Raw genomic sequence first — 13553 nt, 5'->3', positions numbered from 1 at the left:
TTCCAAGATCAACCAAACCAACAAGCAAAGGCGAGTATCAGAAAACGATCCGATAGAAGAAATTGTGATGGATTGTTAGCTGAAGAAAATTGTATCTGTAGGCTCTGTGATAATCTGGTTGAAGATGGGTGCATAAAGAAATGCCAATCCAGTTTTAATATCCATATGGACCGGCATCCATTGAGTGACTATCACTCCTTAGTGGGTAACGTGTTAAACCAAACAGATTGTTGGGTATGCTCTCAAGTACCTCAGGGTCACAGCAAATCAGGGCTAGTACCATTTCCTTTAACGTTAGGGGAGGTACTTGAGCTAAGTGGTGGGAGACCGGTGGATCGGAGGTTTAACATCTCCAGCCCTCCTAGTTTGAAGCTCCACCAATACCATGTGGATAGGTCCCTCTTATGTTTCAACATCTCCAATCCCAGAAAACCGGGAAATTGGGAAGTGTCGTGGAGCAACCTTACCATGACCTTTTCACACAGAGCAGATAGAATGCCTACAGATACAGAGCTCGTACGCCATATAGCCAGTAGAGGAAAATCTTTTCGGTATCGATATACCTTAGGAAATAGGATTACTAGAGTTGGAGAGGTATCACCAGGATACTGTGCACATATCGTACAAACTGATACGTGCATTAAGCAGATGGAAGAATTAGGGTCAGGAGATTTCACCTGGAAGGTTTGTAACATGGTCATGTCCTTCTCCGTCCCTTATGTTCTCCCCGATGACGCATATTTCATATGCGGGAGAAAGGCGTACAAGTGGCTTGCCCCAAACTCTGAAGGATTGTGTTATATTGGAAAAGTATTGCCTGAAGTGATGACTGTTACACATGACAAAATGAAGGACATACACCGTGGTGCCCAAGCTCCTTATACTCACACTCATTACGAGCACCGAGTTAAAAGACAACTGTCAGAAAGGTTAGAGCATCCGGCCTCTGATCTTATCCATGAATCCACCGGGATTCAGGTTCTGGTAGCGTTAGATTTCACTCGTACCGCTCGAGGTGTGATGAATTATAGATACATTTCCGCACTCGCCAATTTGTTAGATAATATCACTGAAATGTATGATGACACGTTTAGATACACTGGAAGAGAACTTCAAGCTTACAAAACAGAACTAGTTCAGCATAGGATGGTTCTTAATTATCTTACAGCAGTAACAGGCGGATATTGTGTTACATTGGCAACACAGTACGGCATAAAGTGTTGCACGTATATCACAAATAGCACCGAGGACCCGGTAGAGGTCATAGACCAAAAGATGGACGATATTCTGCAATTAAAGTGGGAATTTCGTCGAAAACACAATCTCACCCTTGCTGCTGTAGGTAATGAGCTGACTGGTTGGGTGTCATGGTTGAACCCGCGAAATTGGTTCTCCGGTTTAGGAGACTGGGCTCAAGGAGTCATAATGGATGTTGGAAAGTTTCTCCTATGTATCTTGGGTGTTGTTATATCGATTGGATTGATATTTAGATGCGGGCAGGCTTTAATGAGGTGCAAACAAAGTACAAGAGTGATGAGCTTGAGGAGTGAGGAAACCGTAATTAACCTGGATTTGATTTATGACCCAATGATAGAAACCAGAATGTGATGAAAATGCGATTATACGGTCCGTTTCTTTCACCTGTTTTTCTGCTTTTCTCCAAGATACAAAGACCCCCTTGGACGAGGAAGTTGACGAGACGCTATACAGACAACAGACAAGCACCAAAGAAGAAGATTTGACAACTTTAAATATGGACACTTGATGAACTTTGCCATGGATCCCCAGTTTCCCTAGTATTTTTAAACTCACGCTAGCCCAACATTTTTGTAAATCTGATGGCACTGACAAAGCTTGTTGCTCATGCCTAAGGAGCAAAACAGCGCAAAGAAGACGACTCTCAACAGATACCGAACACAACTTCAACAACAGATGTACATTTCCCTGACATAGAATATCATTGCATTTTTCGTAAGTGTTCTTTATCTTCATCTCTACAACCCTCAGGTAACGACACACATAGACGATAGGGAATACAGGCACAGATATTAGCAACCACATACCTCCCCCATTCATGTATCATCAACTAAAATGTGCATCCCCATTTTGTTACAACCACAGCCGAAATGAGCTCGGTAGAGTTTGACAGCCCATCCACAGACCTGTACCACAGGATAAGAAGGAATTCAAATGTATACTTCGCAATACCTCGAAGCTTGATTTACCACACGTACGGCACGATGATACATGACCCTCCAAACATGGACTCATACACACATGCTTCTGCTTTCTCACTAGGTCATACCCTCTTCACACCTACTCCACTCTTCTCCCCTACCCAACCATGGAAATCAATTAACCCCTGACTTACATTTTTCTCCTTAAATATTTTAGAAGGTGGCAGTTATTATTGACTGCCAAAGGGTGGACTGTCAAAGTCAGAAAAATGTCTCTATGCACGTTGCCATATTTGCACCGCACACTGGTCCGCGCTGCGCATGCGTACGCTCTCCCGTGAAGGCGCATACCCGCGATAGCCGTAGCGTGCGACTCATTCGTTACAAATGTTCACAATTAATGTAGTTTGTAGATCATGGTCACCTTGATAGATTCTGAAAGTTTGGTTAATATAGAAGGTCCCTGTTTAAAGGAATCCCTCCTTGTATTGTACGAAGGGTCTGACAGGAATCATACAGCAGTGTTTGGTACCCATCGGAAGAGTATTTAATTAGTAATATTCCGGTGTTGGTTTGGAGCGTATTAATCGCTCGTGCGAATAGTTATGGACATAAGAAGTTTATGTCCATTTCTATTATTTACACATACTCAGGTATGCGGCGGGAAACCCAGTTTCCCACCCACCTGAGCTGTTGGAAATCGTCACAGCCCACCTGTATGAATCACCCTATGACCTTTTGTTATGATGCAGGGCCGAATTCCTTCGGCCAATGGACAATGGGATTGTAGGACCATGAGATTGCATTGTGTGTGGGGCATAAATAGGCAGGCCGACCACATCCAGCTCTCACTCTCTCATCAACGGTTATCTGCTGATAGCCGGGAGCTGGATATCGAGGCGCAGGCGATCATACCCTTTGTGCGTAAGTTTCTCTCCGTAATCATTGTCTTTCTGTGAGCCAATTTCTCTCATCTCTCTCTCTCTCTCTCTCTCTCTCTCTCTCTGTTCTGTTCTCTCATATCTCCCCTAGACTAGGCTAGTATTGTATTGTATTAGATAGTATTGTATTGTATTGCATTCAGGTCAGTGTAGTATTGTCTTTTTGTATTTATTGTTTAGTTCTGTGGTTAGGAAGTCTCTGTTATATTGTAGTGTATCATTTGTACGGTTATCCCCTTTTTCAAATATATTAGATATAATACAGTTAATAGGCTTTGGAACCTAAACCAGTATCTGTGTATTTTCTATAGTGTTAAGTGTTCACTTGAGCGTCGGTGACGCTCAAGCAGCTTTGTAGTTAGTCAGGTTACACAAGGTTGCACTTACACCCTGTATTCACATTAAGTTATTCTGTGTATTTCATTGGTATAAGGTTTAAACATTAAGGTATAGCGTTGTGAGCGTCAGCGCCGCTGGTGACCTCCTCGTGGTCTCGAGCGTATGCTACGCCATAGCGAATCATTACTCTAGTCATAACCAATAACGTGTCCTGTGATCACTGGGCCGTGAGCGAACGTGACGCCTGAGCGTCTCGCCTACGGCGGAGCGATCGTTACGCAAATAGCGTACCCTTACGGTACTTCTTAAGCAAACAGCGTACAGTGTTCTTAGACTTCATAAAGGGTTGTTTATACGACAAAAGGAATTTAACATTGTCAGTCAATGACGCAATACCGCCGGCTCATTGCTCGGTGGTGTGTCAGTCATTCGATGAGGCGTTAGAGATGGTCCGCAGCTACGGGACTGGGGCCCTCATGGCTAAGATTGATGTTGAGTCAGCTTTTAGGTTAATGCCATTGCATCCGGACTCATTCCGTTTTATGGGTTTCCGGATTGGGGCGGAGTATTTCATCGACAAATGTTTGCCGATGGGATGTTCCGTTTCATGCTCATTTTTCGAGCGCTTTAGCACGTTTCTTCATTGGTGCGTGGAGTCTTCGTCAGGGGGTCACGGGGTCGCCCATTACCTCAATGATTTCCTGTGTGCGGGTCCGGCTAATGATGCAAGGTGCGGCGACTTGCTTTTTAGCATCCGAGCTCTTTTTTACCACTTCGGTGTTCCCGTGGCCGTGGACAAAACAGAGGGTCCGGCCTCCTGCTTGTCATTTTTGGGGATTGAAATTGACACGGTGGCGGGAGAGTGTCGCCTGCCCCGGGACAAGGTTTCGAAGCTCCGCGAGACCATTTGCCGGTTCGAAGGTTCGCGTAAAGTCACGCTGCGGCAGGCGCAGTCTTGCTGGGCATGCTGAACTTTGCTTGTCGGGTAATACCGATGGGCAGGGTTTTCTGCCGGAAGCTTGAAAGGGCGACGGCGGGGTGTGCCAGGCCTCATCATTTCGTGCGTTTGTCCTCCGAAATAAAAAGGGATTTGGCCGTCTGGGCCTCGTTCCTGGAGGATTTCAACGGAGTGTGCATATGGCAAGCGCCAGCGGTGGACAGCGAGCGGTTGCAGCTGTTCACCGACGCAGCAGGTGCCTCTGGATTCGGTTGCTTTCTGGAGGGATCTTGGTGCGCGGCATCCTGGCCGGCAAACTGGCATAGCGAGGGTCTAACAAAAGATCTGGTGCTTCTGGAGCTTTTTCCCATTATGGTAGCGTTGGAGGTCTGGGGCGATCGGCTGGCTAATCGCAGCATATTGTTTAGATGCGATAATCTGGGCGTGGTGCATGCGATTAATAACCAGAGGGCAAAATCGCTGGTGGTTCTGCGGGTGCTTGGGCAATTGCTTTTGACGTGCTTGCGTAGGAACCTATGGTTCCGGGCACAACACGTGCCCGGTTTGGAGAATGGAATTGCCGACGCTTTGTCGCGTGGACAGTGGGAGAGGTTTTGGGTTTTGGCACCCGAGGCCGAGGAGCAAGGTTTTCACTGTCCCGGTTATGTTTGGCAGGTGATCGGGCCGGACTGGAGGGTCTAGCGTTGCGGTCAGTCGCGCCAGCCACGCTCAAGGCTTACGGACAAGCTTGGAGCGAGTGGGAGGAGTTTGTCCAAGGTCGTCAGCAACAAGGTAAGAGCAGGCATCGGCTGATGCTTTCTTTTATTTGGCAGCTTTATGTTTCCGGTAGGTCCCGAGCGGTGGTATCACGGTACTTGGCTGGGGTCTCATTTTTCTGCAAGCTGCGGGGCATCCCTGATGTGACAAAAAGCGAGGTTCTACGGAAGGCAATGAAAGGGTGGGCGCGAGTAGCGCCGACGCCACCAGATAGGAGGCGGCCCATCGATGCGGCTTTGTTGCCGGCCGTCATTGCGGCGGTGGGGCGAGTCGCGTCGTCCAGGTTTGAGACGCTTTTGTTCAGTTTGGCGTTCTCAATGGCTTACCACGGGGCCTTTAGGGTTTCGGAGTTGGTAGCGCCTTCCAAGAGAGCAGATTCGCGCATGCTGGTCGGAGACGTAGTAGTGGGTGAGAGGTCCTTGCTGTGCAGATTGCGGCGCTCTAAGACGGACCAAGTGGGGAGAGGTCGCTGGGTCACTATGGTTCCAGCGCAAGAGGAGAGCGTTTGCCCAGTAGGTCTGGCGATGCAATATGTGGCGGTGCGACCCGTTAGGAAGGGGTCATGGCTATTGCATTATGACGGGCTGCCAGTGACGAAATACCAGTTTCGTTGGATGCTGAGTCGTTGTTTGGCAAGCTTGGGCCTCCCACCCGCTGCGTTCGGTACCCATTCCTTTCGAATAGGCACTGCGACGTCGGCTGCTGCGGCGGGTTTATCCAGAACTGAAATCCAGGCGGTGGGGCGATGGAAGTCGTCAAGTTACAGACGATATATTCGCCCCGTTGCATGAGAGGTCGGATTGCGCTTGGTGCTTTGTTTTATTTGCATTGTATTATGTTGTTCCAGTTCTGTGAGTTATGGTATTGTGCGTCTGTTGGTGTTTCCCCCTTTTTATCCTACTCAGGGATTAGCTACTCGTCGTTGCTGGCATGAGTCGGCAGCGGGGGTCTGGAGTTATTTTGCGATTTTTTGCCTGACTTGACGGACTGAATTCTAATCTACAATTCGGCTAATCTGTTCTAATCAGAGTCCCTCAGCAGGTCTTTACGCTTTCACCTCCAGCTGAGTTATTACATGTGTTTCCCATTTTATACCCCCCCCCCTCCCCTGTTTTAATTTCGTTTGTTTTTATTTGAACTTCCCCTTTTGTGTGTCTATGTGCGCTTCAAATTGGCAACGAAGCATGGTGCAGATCGGCTAGGCCGTGACTGCTGCAATAGCGAGAGCTAAAGTTTTTTCTTTTGGCAGATCCTTCAGGTGAAAGCAATTAATAAAGCCTTTTAGTAATCAATTTTACCCCTCTTTTCCCCTTCAGGTTGGTTTGAAGACAATTTGGCTATTTGGGTGGTTGGCCACTCTTACGTATACTGGGCAGCCAGGTTTGTGGCCTCGGATGGGGCTCAGGCATTGCCTGGAGCACAGGGTGTCAGATGGCTTGGCTGGCGAGGGATGATGTGGAGTGAGCTGAAGAGTAGGCTAGTTAGTCAGGCCAGCAAGCATGGAGTCCCTAGGGTCTTGGTTGTCCATCTAGGTGGCAACGACCTGGGGAAGAGGACATCCTTGGACCTGCGGTGGGCCATGATACAGGATCTGGCAAGTGTGGCCGCAGTATGGACCAATTGTGTGTTGGTTTTTTCAATGATGGTGCCAAGGTTGTGTTGGAGGGGTGTGGCGGATGGGCGCCAGATTGACGAGGCCCGGAAAAAGGTGAACGGGGCGGTGGCAAAGTGGGTGCTGTCCCACGGAGGGAGGGTGGTTCGCCACCCTAGGATTCGGTTCAGAGACAGCCACCTTTTCCGGCCTGATGGAGTACATCTATCCAATGAGGGGATGATGTTTTTTCTGGAGGATCTAGGTTTCGTTTTGCAGGAGTTAGGGTAGGTTTATGGTGGCGGTGCGAAAGACTTTGGGGATGAGTCTTTCGCTGTTGGCGGAAAAGAACGGCAGTTTTGTATTTGTATGGAAAACTGTAGTGTTTTACAGTTTGGTGTGGTTTAGGTGCACTCACCTCCATCGACTTATGGCCGCTTGACCACCCGTCCGGGAAGGCAGCGGCAGGGCACCCAGGAGCGGTGGGTAGTCACTGTGGGGGTTGAGTTGTCACCTATTACCGGTTTGTGATAGTTTTAGTAAATTTAGGATCGGTTCGAATGGTTAGTTATGTAAGGTTAATTTAGGTTAATTGAGCCGTTCTTTTGGCTGCCACCATATGCCGGCTGGATCGGCATATTAATTAATTCTCTATTACAGGTATGCTAATGGATAGGGACAAATAAATAGCTAGCAATTTTTCTGCCAAAATTCAAGTCTCCGTGTCTTTATTTCTGGTTCCAAGGTTATGAATGCTTTACTTTAAAAGAAGGGGGTCCACCGAATATCACTAGGATGTTTAGGAGAGAGAATTGACTGCATAGGAAAGGAAAGAGTTAAACATCTGGTGAGGGGTGGACCTAGCTGTTAGGAAAGTACAGCCTTTTTAAGGGGAGGGTTTGATATATATAGGGAAGGTGAGGCCATCTTAGATCTCTTTGGTGGTGATTTGCTTTCCCACCCTCCCGCCCCGGTGGTCAGAAATTCTGGCACGTGGTGCCTTGGCGTTAAGTTTTTGGCTGGTTTTATCGTTGGCTATTTATTGGCGGAAAAGAACGGCAGTTTTGTATTTGTATGGTAAACTGTAGTGTTTTACAGTTTGGTGTGGTTTAGGTGCACTCACCTCCATCGACTTATGGCCGCTTGACCACCCGTCCGGGAAGGCAGCGGCAGGGCACCCAGGAGCGGTGGGTAGTCACTGTGGGGGTTGAGTTGTCACCTATTACCGGTTTGTGATAGTTTTAGTAAATTTAGGATCGGTTCGAATGGTTAGTTATGTAAGGTTAATTTAGGTTAATTGAGCCGTTCTTTTGGCTGCCACCATATGCCGGCTGGATCGGCATATTAATTAATTCTCTATTACAGGTATGCTAATGGATAGGGACAAATAAATAGCTAGCAATTTTTCTGCCAAAATTCAAGCCTCCGTGTCTTTATTTCTGGTTCCAAGGTTATGAATGCTTTACTTTAAAAGAAGGGGGTCCACCGAATATCACTAGGATGTTTATAAGAATATTTCATTCATTCAGATCTAGGATGTGTTATTTTAGTGTTCCCTTTAATATATATATATATATATATATATATATATATATATATATATATATATATATATATATATATATATATATATATATATATATATATATATATATATATATATTATATATATTTTCCCTTTTGCTTGGTACTACAAGGGTTCGGGAAATTATGTTGACATGAGAATGTGCACTTGGCTGTTATGCCGACAATGAACATGTCAAGATACAAAGAATACCGTGTGTTTTAGGGTAAGTCTATCCCTAACCCTGACATATGGGTACATTTTGCCAATATTTATGATGATCACATTTTAACCATGCCGACATCATCTGTGGACATGCTGTATGTCGACATACTGACTGCATACCACACTGCAGTATATAAAAGAGTAAGGGCTGTCAGCATTAATAGGTCTCTTTTGTATTGTTCCTGAATGCGTGTGAATTAGTGTCACATGTTGGTGTTCTTCAATGTGTGTGAATTACTGTCACGTGTTGGTGTTACTGAATGTGTGTGAATTAGTGTCACGTGTTGGTGTTACCGAATGCATGTGAATTAGTGTTACTGTTGGTGTTACTGAATGCATGTGAATTAGTGTCACATGTTGGTGTTCCTGAATATGTGTGAATTAGTGTCACGTGTTGGTATTACTGAATATGTGTGAATTAGTGACACATGATGGCATTACTGACTGCGTGTGAATTAGTGTCACATGTTGGTGTTCCTCAATGTGTGTGAATTATTGTCATGTGTTGGTTTTCCTGAATGTGTGTGAATTAGTGACACATGATGGCGTTACTAACTGCGTGTGAATTTGTGTCATGTGTTGGCGTTACTGAAGGTGTGTGAATTAATGACACATGGTGTTACTGAATGTGTATGAATTAGTGTCACATGTTTGCATTACTGAATGTGTGTGAATTATTGTCACGTGTTGGCGTTACTGAATGTGTGTGAATTAGTGACACGTGTTGGCGTTACTGAATGTGTGTGAATTAGTGTCACATGTTTGCATTACTGAATGTGTGTGAATTATTGTCACGTGTTGGCGTTACTGAATGTGTGTGAATTAGTGACACGTGTTGGCGTTACTGAATGTGTGTGAATTAGTGACACGTGTTGGCGTTACTGAATGTGTGTGAATTATTGTCACGTGTTGGCGTTACTGAAGGTGTGTGAATTAATGACACATGGTGTTACTGAATGTGTATGAATTAGTGTCACATGTTTGCATTACTGAATGTATGTGAATTAGTGTCACATGTTTGCATTACTGAATGTATGTGAATTAGTGTCACATATTTGCATTACTGAATGTATGTGAATTAGTGACACGTCGGCGTTACTGAATGTGTGTGAATTATTGACACGTGTTGGCGTTACTGAATGTGTGTGAATTAGTGACACGTGTTGGCGTTACTGAATGTGTGTGAATTAGTGACACGTGTTGGCGTTACTGAATGTGTGTGAATTAGTGACACGTGTTGGCGTTACTGAATGTGTGTGAATTAGTGACACGTGTTGGCGTTACTGAATGTGTGTGAATTAGTGACACGTGTTGGCGTTACTGAATGTGTGTGAATTATTGTCACGTGTTGGCGTTACTGAATGTGTGTGAATTAGTGACACGTGTTGGCGTTACTGAATGTGTGTGAATTATTGTCACGTGTTGGCGTTACTGAAGGTGTGTGAATTAATGACACATGGTGTTACTGAATGTGTATGAATTAGTGTCACATGTTTGCATTACTGAATGTATGTGAATTAGTGTCACATGTTTGCATTACTGAATGTATGTGAATTAGTGTCACATATTTGCATTACTGAATGTATGTGAATTAGTGACACGTCGGCGTTACTGAATGTGTGTGAATTATTGACACGTGTTGGCGTTACTGAATGTGTGTGAATTAGTGACACGTGTTGGCGTTACTGAATGTGTGTGAATTAGTGACACGTGTTGGCGTTACTGAATGTGTGTGAATTAGTGACACGTGTTGGCGTTACTGAATGTGTGTGAATTAGTGACACGTGTTGGCGTTACTGAATGTGTGTGAATTAGTGACACGTGTTGGCGTTACTGAATGTGTGTGAATTATTGTCACGTGTTGGCGTTACTGAATGTGTGTGAATTAGTGACACGTGTTGGCGTTACTGAATGTGTGTGAATTATTGTCACGTGTTGGCGTTACTGAAGGTGTGTGAATTAATGACACATGGTGTTACTGAATGTGTATGAATTAGTGTCACATGTTTGCATTACTGAATGTATGTGAATTAGTGTCACATGTTTGCATTACTGAATGTATGTGAATTAGTGTCACATATTTGCATTACTGAATGTATGTGAATTAGTGACACGTCGGCGTTACTGAATGTGTGTGAATTATTGACACGTGTTGGCGTTACTGAATGTGTGTGAATTATTGTCACGTGTTGGCGTTACTGAATGTGTGTGACTTAGTGACACGTGTTGGCGTTACTGAATGTGTGAATTAGTGACACGTGTTGGTGTTACTGAATGTGTGTGACTTAGTGACACGTGTTGGCGTTACTGAATGTGTGTGAATTATTGTCACGCGTTGGCGTTACTGAATGTATGTGAATTATTGTCACGTCTTGGTGTTACTATGTGTGGAAAACTCCTTCAGTAAGTAGAGTTATGGATTATTAGCGATACTTACCCTGCATGCAAGATGGCGCGGACATAATAATTCCGTGTCAGGGGCCCAAACACTTTCACCACTGCCGTCATGTACTTCTGTCCACTGCAAACACAAAGATCCACATGTCAGCCTGGCAATATAATAAAGGGGATCCGCCTTGTGTGTCCTACATGTGATGCTCCTGAGCACTGGGTGTAGTGGGCCTAATTCAGACCTGACCGCTGTGCTGCAAAATACACTGTCCTGCGATCAGATAGTCGCCGCCCAGGGGGGAGTGAAAATTCGCCCCGTGCATGTGTGCGATCGCATGTGTACGCTGTGCGAAAATTCCTCTCAGTCAGCGGACAGCTGCAAAACCATTCGCAACTCACTCACCATCGAATGTTTTTCCCATTCTGCGCAGTGTGTGCAGTCTGTGCCTAGCTCAATACAAACAGGCTGATCGGGGTCGGAGCCGCCGTCACACACCCGCCCTGAAAACGCTTGGGAACGCCTGCGTTTTTCCAGACACTCCCAGAAAATGGGCAGTTACCACCCCCAAACGCCTGCTTCCTGTCAATTGCCTTGCGAACAGCCATGTGATCAAAATTTTCGCACCATTCTGTCGCTCTTTGGTGATGCGCCTGCGCAATGTGGTGCATACACACGCGCAGTAGTTCGATAAATGCCGAATCGGGCCCATGGTTCATAATGGTTCACATGATTATTCAAATGTTTTTCAGATCTGCTTCATGTCATCCAGTAAAGGATAATTCGCCCCGTGGGCTATAGTCACCCGCACCTAATGTTAGCACCCCACCTTCTATATATAAATACAGACGACATAAAGACAGCAGTAAACCAGGTGCCTACAATTCATTAACAGCCTGAGAATGTCTATTCATACACCAAACTAGTGACATCACTGAGGCACCTTATGCCTCACGCCTCTGTGATAGCACATATTTCCCATGAATTGATAGGGTGAATAAATTCAGGTCACAAAATGGCTCCATCCTCCACATGAAGCGGATATAGCCACTTTTGTAATCATTTAATTTTTACACATACCAGCATAGATATGGAAGCCGTTCCGTAAATCACTGTAATTGCCTCAGTTCTGCTGCAATAATACCGGTAATTACACTCTAAGGGGTACATTTATCAAAGCGCAGTTTTAATACCGCAGTCACCACATGTGGTATTCAGCCCCAGTCATAGATGACGTCTCTGGTTCAGTGAGAGAACTGGCAACATTGCTGCGGGTGCTGCAGCTGCGGGTCCCGTATGATAGGGGGGGCTGGCAATGCTGGGTCACCCGCCCGAAACCCTGCTCTGAGGGACCAGTAATAAGCATGGTCGGCAATGCACAGTTCTGCCTCTGCTCTGGTCAGTGTTTAGTGCACAATAATCCCAATACATAACAATGGCCCTCATTCCGAGTTGTTCGCTCGCAAGCTGCTTTTAGCAGCATTGCACACACTAAGCCGCCGCCTACTGGGAGTGAATCTTAGCTTATCAAAATTGCGAACGAAAGATTCTCAAAATTGCGAATAGAAATTTCTTAGCAGTTTCTGAGCAGCTCGGCACTTACTCTGCCACTGCGATCAGTTCAGTCAGTTTCGTTCCTGGTTTGACGTCACCAACACACCCAGCGTTCGCCCAGACACTCCCCCGTTTCTCCAGCCACTCCCGCGTTTTTCCCAGAAACGGCAGCGTTTTTTCACACACTCCCATAAAACGGCCAGTTTCCGCCCAGAAACACCCACTTCCTGTCAATCACCAGAACGAAGAAAAAACCTTGTAATGCCGTGAGTAAAATACCAAACTGCTTAGCAAATTTACTTGGCGCAGTCGCAGTGCGAACATTGCGCATGCGCAGTTAGCTGAAAATCGCTGCGATGCAAAGAAAATTACAGAGCGAACAACTCGGAATGAGGGCCAATGTACGGACATCACACACCCCAAGACCTGGGGCCCTGCACTCACCATCTCTCCATCGTCGAGCCCTTCTTCCTCTTGCTTCTAGGATATTCCAGGAGGCTGATGAAAACTCCGGCAGCTCTAGGAACAGAAGTTAAGAAATCCGACCGCAGAAATTTCCTAAATGCCCTAGAGTTATGCGGAGTGGCTCTTTTACTGGCAGTGACATGCGATGAGAAGTACACTGTCAGTGCGTTATGGAATGCAGACGAACGACCTGCAATCAGAGACGCCTCACAATTCCAGTTACTGCTTCTCTGTTTTATTTCCTGCTTTCTCCACCCTTATGACCCATCTATCAACTGGGTCCGCAAGACACTGAAAGGCGGCAAGTGACTGGATGATTGTATGCATGTGCCAATAGGAGACCCACCAATCCTCTCCAGTTACTTGTAGGCAAACACAAAAAGAGGCTGTAATTACTAATTAATAGGAGGGCAACACGGATGCCATTTATTTCATGTACTAATAAGAACATGTCCATCACTAGACTCATTCAGCAATATTATTAATGATTATTAAAAATATCTACCCCATCAGACATCTGGATTATCAGTCAGGATGCCACTGTCGGTCATTTGACCGCCGGCAACCCATCCAGCGGTATTTCATATCGCACCC

The 13553-nt window shown here is 45.6% G+C and overlaps 1 protein-coding gene across 1 annotated transcript in view; it reads right to left on the bottom strand.

Moving 5' to 3' along the window:
• Positions 1-13553, bottom strand: part of LOC134969588 (cytochrome b-245 light chain) — a 91547-nt gene that overhangs the window by 61325 nt on the left and 16669 nt on the right. The window contains exons 3-4 of the mRNA XM_063945647.1: positions 12939-13013; positions 10989-11072 (exon numbers count right to left, since the gene is read on the bottom strand). Of these exons, the coding sequence (XP_063801717.1) occupies positions 10989-11072; positions 12939-13013 (159 nt within the window). The remainder of the gene's footprint in view (positions 1-10988; positions 11073-12938; positions 13014-13553) is intronic.

This window comes from Pseudophryne corroboree, chromosome 11 (genome assembly GCF_028390025.1).
Source record: "Pseudophryne corroboree isolate aPseCor3 chromosome 11, aPseCor3.hap2, whole genome shotgun sequence".
Lineage (NCBI taxonomy): Eukaryota > Metazoa > Chordata > Amphibia > Anura > Myobatrachidae > Pseudophryne > Pseudophryne corroboree.
The sequence above is the reverse complement of the archived record's forward strand: the minus strand, read 5'-3'. Positions and strand labels throughout refer to the sequence as shown.